Consider the following 10,595-nt stretch of genomic DNA (forward strand, 5'->3'; position numbering starts at 1 on the left):
AACAGCTGAATCCTATAATGTATTATCTCATCCGTTGTTTCTGAGGAAGAGGCAGAGCTGGGAGGGAGGGGAAGGGCAGGGGAGGGGAGAGTAAAGGAGCTGGGGGAAAAGGCGGAACAAACCGGTGTGCCCGGATACACGCTGTAGCGGCTCGCCCGCACTGCAGATTAACTCTTACTGTGCCGGGAGATGCAGCAAGACATGGTGAGTAAATTATATTATTTCTTCTCCGCATGCACATGGCTCCTTTGTTCGATGCAAGCGGCAGGTATGCACCGGACATGCAGCGTGGGGTTTCCGGCTCTTGTCACGGATGTGGACAGGTAGACAGATGATGCAGGTATTGAGCATCATTGGGAGTCCAACAGGAGGATCTCCGGTTCTCTCATAGCCTGCACACACGCATACACACACACACACACACACTCACACAGACACGCACGCACGCACGCACACACTTGAACACACGCACACACATACACACACACACACACACACACACACACACACACACACTGCACTTATTAGCAGCTCGTCTCTGCCCGGCTATTCGGGAGCTATCCGCGGCTCAGGTGCTGAAACGGCGCGTGCAGCGGTGTTCGCGGGCAGCTGCAATTCACTGCAACGTCTCCGGTGAAACTGTGGCTCTCTTGGTTTCGGCTGGCTTGGTACTCTGTGTCCTGGAGTCACAGACCTGCCAAGTGAAAGATGCGATATCGGCACAAGCTACTAGTTCAACACGGACTAACTAGGATCTGATCATATCTCACTATAATGGAAAAACATCATGATGTCTGTATAAAGATTTGTTGGGTGCCTGGTACTCAAAAGTGAGGATATGTTGACCTTACCCTACTTTTTAAATTTTCTATCTCCTCATGCGATCGCTGTGACATACCTTTAAAATGTCCATACAGTATTCCTATATGGATTCGCGCTGCAACCTCTTAGATTTTACAATAGGACTACCATAGTTGTTTTTCATCAGGTCAGCAACGGTTTCCAACTCTTTCATCAGCCAAGAAGAGGGTCTGAGAACAAGTGTCAGATATGCGAACAGAAAGTTCTGCTCTCTTCACCCATCACCTAATTAATAATGAAGTGGAGCGCCTTTAGCATGGCACTGCTGCCTAGCTGCATCTATTTCTAGGCTGCTGTGTTGGTCATAGACAAGTGTCACACTGTAGTAGCCGAGGAATGCGGGATTCCCTCTCTAAACACTGGTAGCGAGCTGGCCAACTGTGGGGCATAATCTGTGGGGTTGGAGCCGTGCCAGTGGCTGACAGCAGCCTGTGCAGCTGTAAAACTCAGGCTCTAAAATTTGATAGTGCCCCTTTAAATTTAGATTATGTAAAGTTAATCAACTTTACATAATCTAAATTCTTCCTTCCAGCTTCCTTGAAAAAGTCTTTGAGGATGGGGACAAACTTACCCCCAGTGTTACCAGGTAATGCTTGGGCAGAATATTGTGAAAATTACCGTCTTTATCTTGATCAGAGTGACCAGATTATTCAAACTGCTCCTTGCAGTCATTAAGCTGAGTGACATGGTTCCACTCCCCAAGATATTAAATGTGCTTCCTACCGTGGGGCCAGAGGGCTTCGCTTCCATGTAGGGATCGTCATGGACGAGAGGTGTTTTTTTTTGCATAATGAGAGAAAACTGAGGGAGTTGGGTGAGACACAGGCAGAGGGACTGATGGAGAGAGGGAGAAGGAGAAAAAGAGGGTAAGGACAGTTAATAGGAGGAGGTTATGCATTCACGCTCCCTAGAAAGGACATTCACATAACCTTCACGTGAATCAGCATGCAGCGGCTGCAGATTCCTCCCTAGCACACATTAACCAGGTAATAAAAAGACACATGGTATGATGCATGTATACATGTGTTCATGATTGTGATGCACGTGCAAACTCACACACACACACACACACACTGACAAGACATCCCACTGTCAGGTGTTTAGAACCACCTGACATCCCAGTGTGAACATGCTGTTCCACAGGGATAATGACCACCTCCAAGTCCAGTGCAGGGAGGGAGAAACAGTTTTGCATCAACAGAGTCAGTATATGAAATAAGGCCGCGAATGTCACAGCACAAGCAGAACATTTGTCAGAAACACTGAATAACTCCAGAGTGAAATCTATTTTTAATCAACTTAAGGCTAGCGTTCTCCCGAGAGCATAACTTTGCCCTTTAGTGTCCTTGTTTGAACAAAGGCAAAATCCCCCTCCGATGGGATCACATTCACACACTCCACTGGCCACTGAGTGAGTATTAGCTGCACACGGGAGCGTGGCCGGCTTGATAGACGAAGATAGGAGGGAGAAAGGAAGCTTGCTGAAGAAGGTGTGCGCCAATTTGAATGAACACTATGGCTCACTGAAAGATGGTTGCACTAATGTCTGCATATTTTTAGTCAGCATAGCTTTCTGTTCTAGTTTACAATCTGTTTCTTTTACTCACTCTAGCTAAAAAAAAAAAAAAAAAAAAAAAAAAAATGCACCTACCTCCCTAAAAGTTCATTTGTCTTTCAGGAAAGGATCGGTCAGAGGGTCCCCTGACCAAAGCTTCTGTGAAAAATCCGTCAACCAACAATCACACTCCCTGAGGACTGCAAGGACGCCTCCTAAACACAGCTCATTCTTCAACCTGCCAGAAGGTGTGCAGAGTGAGGCCGGGCACAGAGGAGAGAAGACAAACCAAAAGGATGCATACAGTGGAGATGGAGCACAGAGTGTTCCCCTGAACAGTATGTCTTTTCCTCCAGGAGAGAGAGGCAGTCCCAAATTATAGAAAAAACACGAAAGAACACATGTCCCAGTCTTTTCCCATGTGTGGTGACAGGGGCTGAATTGGGCCACACATTTTGTGTGTGTGTGAGCCTGTGTGTGTATGTGTGTGTGTGTGTGTGTGTGAGTGTGTGTATGTATGTGTGTATCTGACTGTCTCGAGGAGGATTTAACTACAGGAGGGAGCGTCTGGTCTCTCCCCAGCCCAGAGGGGGTCACAGTGTGCATCGTGTGCGTCCCGGATGCAGAACATCCTCGATCAAAACTTAGACATGGCCACAGCTCTGCTCGCTGGGGAGAAGCTGAAGGAGCTGATCCTGCCGGGCTCCTCTCAGGATGAGAAGGGCGGGGCGCTGGCCGGCCTCATGGTCCAGCTCAAACTAGAGCTGCCCTTTGATCGTGTCGTCACCATAGGGACCGTCATCATTCCCATCCTGCTTGTCACCCTCGTCTTCACACGTAACTTTGCAGGTGAGGCATTCAGCCACTAGAGGGGGTTTAACACTACACTAAACAGGTGCTCCTTCACAATTCAGCTGCATCTAAGTTACAACAACAGTGGTTGACCATCATCTCACTTTGGGCTGAGGCACAGAGTTTGCATAGTGTTGTAATTTGTAGCAGAGGTAAATGAGGGATTTGAAATTTACACATGCACTTTGTTTCCTTGAAAGCAACAAAAACTTTGGGACAAAACTCAACTCTGACCACACACACTGCAGAAATACAATATGCCGTGGAAGTAAAATGAAATATATTCCTTGTTGCATTCTGAGACTTGCAGTGCTTTTGTGAGTCTTCTGTATAGAGATTAGAGTGAGACTAAGCAGGATTACCACGGTTAAAAAAGAGGGATGAGATGGACACCAGGCAGGGAAAGGAGAATGGAACAGGAATATAGAAGCAGTGCTAGAAAGTCTAGACAGGAGGATTTGGGGAGAGAAAGACAGAAGGGGGATAAGAGGCTGGTGAAGATATGGGTTGGAAGGGAGAGAGGAAGGGGTGGGTGGGAGGGATGTTAGCTCATTGCTGAGTCAGGCTGTCTGCATAGCCGCATTAACCAGCTGTGACTGAGCATTTAACTTTAACACCGGCAAGAGGCTGAGTGTTCACACAACTTTATGGTTATTTGCTAATGTGTTGTTTATGATAAGTCTAAGGCATCACTCCACATTTTCTGGATGACAGAATAAAAGACAGTGCCCTGCATATCTTTAGCAAAGTATGTGTCATTGCACGCACTCTCCTTTTCACCCGTTGTGGGGAAAAAAAACAGATGCAGACTTGATGCCAAGATTTCAAAAAGTTTTTTTTTTTTTTTTTTTTTTTAATGAAGAGGTTTTCATTTTTCTCTCGAATATTAGACATTATCAGTCAGAACACTGTGTTCCAAATGTTTAGTCCAACACCGATTAAATGAAAGTTGCAGCTGGACCTCAGGACTCAGCTGTAAAAATGAATTGCACATCCCGTGTGAAGGTTGATCCACTGCTGCACTTAATGGGTAAAGAACTGACTGGATACAAGCTTGACTTGGAGTTTTTGCCTTTCCTCGGTCTGAGCTTGTATCTTATCAGTTGAAAAAGCAGTGTGAGCATTTTCAAAGACAGTGCAAGCCTTTTTGCTGGATAGATGAATGATTATTACATATTCTTAGATGTTGTTCAGACGTACTGATGAAAATAAGACAGACTGACAGAGGCTGTCTCTTTCCAAGCAAATTTGGCATATAATTGCAAAAGAAAATGGACTCATTGAATTGAATTGTGTTTCATTTCAGAATAAGATTTAACATTTAAAACATTTTCCTCTGATTTAATGTACTTTACTTTAGGAGATTGCATTACAAATCCATTATCATGTATCATGTTAAAGTAATATCTGCAAAGTTGAACCAATGATATCCATCTTTATTCCCCTCAGAGGAGTCCATATACTGTTACACACCACACAACTTCACCAGAGACCAGGCACTGTACGCACGAGGCTACTGCTGGACAGAGCTGCGCGATGCTGTACCTGGGGTGGAACCTGACCTCCGGCCTTCACTATTTGAGCACAAGTTCCTGCCCTATGCTCTGTTGGCCTTTGCTGGCATCATGTACATTCCTGCTTTAGGCTGGGAATTCCTTGCCTCCACACGACTCACTTCAGAGCTCAATTTCCTTCTCCACGAGATTGATAATTGCTATCACCGAGCTGCTGAGGGCCGAGCTCCAAAGATTGAGAAGCAGATCCAGTCCAAAGGACCTGGCATCACCGAGCGAGAGAGGAGGGAGATCATAGAGAATGCAGAGAAGGAGAAGAGCCCAGAGCAGAACCTGTTTGAGAAATACCTGGAGAGACGAGGCCAGAGCAATTTTCTGGCTAAGCTTTATCTGGCACGCCACTTGGCGATCATCTGCCTCAGCTCCATCCCCATCTCCTACCTGAGCGCCTACTATGCCCGCCAGCGGCAGAATGAATTCACCTGTGCCCTGGGTGAGCCCCCAGACACCAGCAGCTATCAAGAGCTGAAGCTCAGCGTCAACTGCAAACTACCTGCTGTGCAGCTGCAGCGGATCATGGCAGCAGTGGACATCGCTCTGCTCTGCACTATGAACCTCATCATTCTGGTTAATTTGCTGCATTTGTTTGTGGTGCGTAAGTCCAATTTTGTGTTTGACAAGCTGCATAAAGTTGGCATTAAAACACGGCGACGCTGGCAAAAATCCCAGTTCTGTGACATCAACATCCTGGCCATGTTCTGCAATGAGAACAGGGACCACATCAAGTCGCTCAACCGGCTGGACTTCATCACCAACGAGAGTGACCTCATGTATGACAATGTAGTCAGGCAACTGTTAGCTGCCCTGGCCCAGTCCAACCACGATGCCACACCCACTGTGAGGGACTCTGGGATACAGACAATAGACCCCAACATGGACCCCTCTGTTATTGGAGTGGGAGAGCTGGGAGGAGAGCCCCTGAACATCAAACGGCCCCGCAAGAAGATTAAATGGATACCAACATCAAATCCTCTTCCTCAGCCATTCAAGGTAAGGCAAGCACCACACTTTCCACACCCAAATGCATGGATCTTGTACTTGTAATTCAGCAGCAGTCCTAAGCTGCTGTCCTAACCTCAAGAAACAGAGCACCACTTGAGATGGGGTCATGTTCATCACAGTGATTAAGATCAATATGAATTCAGATGATCAAACAAAAAAATTATTTTTCATCTTGTTAGCTGATTTTTTTTCACTATAAATGATTAGGAGTTTGTGTTATTTTGTGACAAAATAAAACCCCATTGCTTCCACATCCTTGGATAAGTGTATCCTTAATGGTGACTTCATGCTGAACCAGTAGGCTTGAACAAAAAACTTAAACCAAAAAAACATCACTTGCACTTTTGCACCGTCACACACCTCCCATCATATAAAACTTCCTTTCTCTCCGCAAGCAATCTCCCGTTGGTTTACAGTTTTGAATGATGCCTCTTTGCATTATGTCCCGCCTCAGCAACTTGCGTCAACAAGAAATACATCAAATTAAGGAGGCAATGGGCTCACAAAATGCTGTTTCATTGTAACTTTAACAGGATGTTTCCAATTGAGTGTGCCCTCTGGAGGACGAGCCTCTCAGTGGTAGTTGTCAAAAAGTGGTGTTCATTTAGGACATTTAGGATGAAGTACAGAGAGCCCTTGAAAAACTTACTGTGCTTTAATCATTGCCATTGACTATCTCAAGTGTACTTGGAGCTATGATACAATAATCTGTCATTGTCTTTTCTTTTCTGCCTGTGAAGGAACCCCTGACCCTGACACGTTTGGAAAATAGCACCAAGCCTGACAAACCCAAACCACTCAGACGAAAAACAGTAGCAGACAGCTTCATCGCCCCACTTCTGGATAGCAAGAGCACACAGCATCCTCCCTCAAAAGGTAGACAGCACTGTGAACTAAACTGTTCATCAACAATCAATTAAATAAAGCTGTAATATGATAAAGAATTGATTTTTCAGTGTTGGTGAAATGGCTTAAGTAAATCAATGACTTAATTTATTGACCGTCTGCCTCCACTGTGGCATTCTACCTCTTCTTAGGTCAGTCTGTTACATTTCAATTTCAGATATAAGTGGGATGGAGAAGAAACACAATCGCAATTTCTCTCTGGACGTCCACCCGTACATGCTGACCATTCGTAAACCCAAGGTGGAGGCCACAACTGCAGAGCCGCTACCCTCTGACCACGCCATGGACACAGTGTACATTGAAGGCACACACACTATTGTCCATGTGTCTGCTGCAATCACAGGTAACCCCTGTCTCTGCCTCAGTGTTTCACTTTGACATGCCTGGTGGTCCAAACCAGCCTAATGTCTGGAAACTTTCTTTGATGTTGCCTGTAGAGATACCATGACTACTGATGAATGGTGTTATGATTGGGGCATTTTCTTTCTGATTCATCTTGTCTTTCTTTAATTTGAGCCTCTGTCATTTGTGAGGTATTTATCAGCTAAAAGAACAACTGAGCTTACCAGTGAACAACAGAACAAGAAAGGCTGTAGCTCAATTACAGCTGTGTCCAGTCCACTGTTTGGTCCAAACAATGGACATCAGTATTTACATTTGCCATACTGATGCACATCAGTAAATAACAGCATTGCTTAGCCTCGTTTGAATGACATATATCTGTCCACCAACAAAATGTAACTCAAAACTTGAGCACCTCCCTATTGGGGAACATTGGTCAGTTCAGTCTTGACATGACCATATTCATCATTAACCTTTTCATCTCCACTGCTCCCATCGATGGATTTGTTGCTGTTAGGTGGAGCTTTGTTATTCTAGTAGAAATCCAAAAATTTTCAAAGATACCAAATATATTCTGCTGAATTACTGGCAAATGTGTATAAAATGATGCTGATGGTGCTGCCATAAAGGAATGACATCTTGGGTTTTAGCATTTCACTCAATATAAGTGTGATGTAACTTCAACAAAGCACAACCAGCAGATACAGAATATATACTTGACATTGTCCTACAACATGAAAAAAGGGTTTTCTAACCACTACTTCTACTTAAAGGGAAATTTCAAAGAAAATGAGTTCAAGGGATTGACATTAGTTGAATCTCTCTTAGGCGGGGGCTATGCAAGTCTTCACATTTGAGACTCTGGGTTGCTCTTCCTCTGCCCTTACAATATGTCATACTTGTCTCTTCAGAGAAGAAGGCCTGCACTCCAGAGTCCACCAGCACTGCCTTTTCTACAGTGACCCTGCCCACCACGACATATGTGAATGGCGTGAGCCCCAACCCACCCTCCAGCGAGGACGCCCTCAGCCCCAAGCCCTCTCCTTCCCAAAATGAGCCTCTCAGCCAGCCTGAAAAGCCTGAGTCTCAGCCGCCACCCTTGACCATAGCCCCTACACACCAGCTGCTCAGTATGCATCATACTCTCTTTGAGGAGGATGAGGAAGAGGGAAACCGTAGAGACAGGCTGGCAGAGAGACCTGGGGAGCTCATCGCTGCTGGGGAATGTTGAGGAGGTAAAAAGAGGAATGCAAGCAAGACTCCTCACTGAAATATGTCCTCCCTGACACGACACTCTGCACACATGACTGCCATGCCAATCACCTCCTACCAACAGCCACCTCCTCTCTTTGAATGAACACCTCACACACTTCTGTGGTGGGTGGATTGGGTTGACTGATGAGCAGAAATGGGACAGTCAGAAACAGAAGCAGAAGAATCTGTATAGGTGGTTTTGAGAGCAGATGACTGAATAAGTTCATTGAAGATAAACAAGACAGAGGTTAGTGTATGTGATAGTGATCATCAGTGTGTTACTGTAGGAAATGATGTCACATTCATGTCTCAGGATGACTTGTGTACAGCCAATCACCCTCAAATGAAACCAGCAGTGATATGATTCAACAGGGTGCTACAGTGCAGGATCCAAAACCTATATCTAAATGGCAGAATGGAAGGATAAAAGGTGCCTAGGGGTGAGTGAGCTTTCAAAAAAAAAGAAAAAAACAAAACACAAAACACAACATACACCCACCAGAAATGCATACCTGCAAAGAGGACTGCATTATGGCTTCAAGCTAAATGTATTTTAGACACATATGATAACGCTTAGACCCTTTATCCCCATATCCAAGTAGACAGGTAGCTCACGCAATCCAGTTGATGAGATCTGCACAATTAATATGCAAATGATCACAATATACTTGTGGCAATAATGTATGCGCTTGCAGCAACATGTTTTACAGTACACTTACATGTATACGCACTGTATATGACTCAGTGTTTGTGGGGTGTTTAAAATATAAAACACACGAGTTTCACGGATTCATCATCGACACGCCACCAGTAATTAGAGAGAGCATCAGATCTTGCAGCTGCTCCCATCTGCAATTAAAAACAGGAAAAATGGCATATATCCTATTGTAAGGAACAGAGAAAACAGACTGATATGTGGTCTACAATGAAGGTGTGTCTTTGCAAGAAAAACTTAAACTTCAAATGTCAGATTGTCCATCTTGTCCAGAGGAACTGACAGATGTGTTCAATAGGTAGGCGTACCAGACATCTTTTGAAATCTGGTTCACAAGACAGTGTGTGTGTGTGTTTGCTCACTTCTTGAAGACTTTGATAGCAACTCCGGTGTACTGACTGGAGCTGGACTCACTGCTAGATGAAAACTTTTGTGGTCCGCCTGGATTCTCGTGGGAGTGCCGTGATGTGAAGTGAATGAAGTGACGAGTAGATGCTAGAATTGTTCTCGACTGAAAAGTTGACGTATGATGACTGAGCTTTTCATTGTGCTTTACATCATATTACAGCTCCACACTACCGAAAGGATTGTCATCTGCTGCTACTGAGTCTGCCTCAATCGAAACTTCACTTTACCCTGTTTCACATTGTGCTGACATAAGCTTGATCACCAAAAAAAGGAAAAACGAAAAAAAAAAAAAAGAACGAATGAATAGTTATAAAATAGGAATAATTAGTCGGTAGCACTGTTATTCACATTAAAAACAAATATATAAGATATGATAGCAATTTTCACAGGGAATGAGTCAGTAGACAAGGGGATGGGTGCCTACCACAACCTCCATACTTATTTACCACAACTGCATACAGGACCGGTGCTGTGTCTGCACTGACACACCAATGTGACACACACACATTATGTTGACAGAGGTATACATAGGTATGCCTTTACATTGTATACCCATGTGTTTCTGTGGCGCACTGAGATCTATGCTGACTGTTTACTGGGTATGCACTGATACCACTACCATGTCCAGAGCTTAATTTATTGGCCGATACAGAGCACCAAGTACAGATCTGATCTATTGCTTTCATTGAACAATTTAGGCTTGGGACATTAGTTTGGGGTCATAGGACAAAATACTTGATATAAAATACATAGTTTTTCCAGCTATTTGACAGATACAGGCTCTTGTGTGCCAAAATAGAGAAAATCAAGATAGTTTACTTTTTTCAGGGCTTTGGTTGTTGCATAAAATCTCTGATTCGATACAACATTAAAGCCCAGTATCTGCATGGATAGCCTACTGGTATTGGTATTGGTGCATGCTTAAAACTGGAAGTCAGAAAATTTCCCACATCCTCACCTATCAATCAGTCCCCAGTTTTAGAGAAAATTAAAAAAAAAAAAATTCATCTCATTGCCATGACACCGGTTGGCTCAGCATCCCCTTGTTAGACTGCTCAAGCACACTAAATGCATCCAAAAAGCACTTTACGACTTGTAGCACAAAGTGTGTGCCAGAGCATGTTAT

General features: G+C 44.3%; 1 protein-coding gene across 1 annotated transcript; it reads left to right on the forward strand.

The window, feature by feature from the left end:
- Positions 1–3,036: 3,036 nt before the first annotated feature.
- On the forward strand, positions 3,037–9,775 carry panx2 (pannexin 2). Its single transcript, XM_030054637.1, has 5 exons — positions 3,037–3,265; positions 4,718–5,832; positions 6,585–6,720; positions 6,908–7,093; positions 8,004–9,775. The coding sequence occupies exons 1-5, from the start codon at positions 3,037–3,039 to the stop codon at positions 8,321–8,323; spliced, it is 1,986 nt and encodes a 661-aa protein (XP_029910497.1). The 3' UTR covers positions 8,324–9,775.
- Positions 9,776–10,595: the final 820 nt, after the last annotated feature.

Source organism: Myripristis murdjan, chromosome 6, assembly GCF_902150065.1.
Source record: "Myripristis murdjan chromosome 6, fMyrMur1.1, whole genome shotgun sequence".
NCBI classification, from domain to species: Eukaryota; Metazoa; Chordata; class Actinopteri; order Holocentriformes; family Holocentridae; genus Myripristis; species Myripristis murdjan.

Excerpts from the sequence above, each read along its gene's own strand:
- panx2 (XM_030054637.1), top strand. The coding sequence starts at position 3,037 with ATGCAGAACATCCTCGATCAAAACTTAGACATGGCCACAGCTCTGCTC. Across the intron at positions 3,266-4,717 it reads CTTCACACGTAACTTTGCAG|AGGAGTCCATATACTGTTAC; the intron begins GTGAGGCATTCA and ends TATTCCCCTCAG. Across the intron at positions 7,094-8,003 it reads TGTGTCTGCTGCAATCACAG|AGAAGAAGGCCTGCACTCCA; the intron begins GTAACCCCTGTC and ends TTGTCTCTTCAG.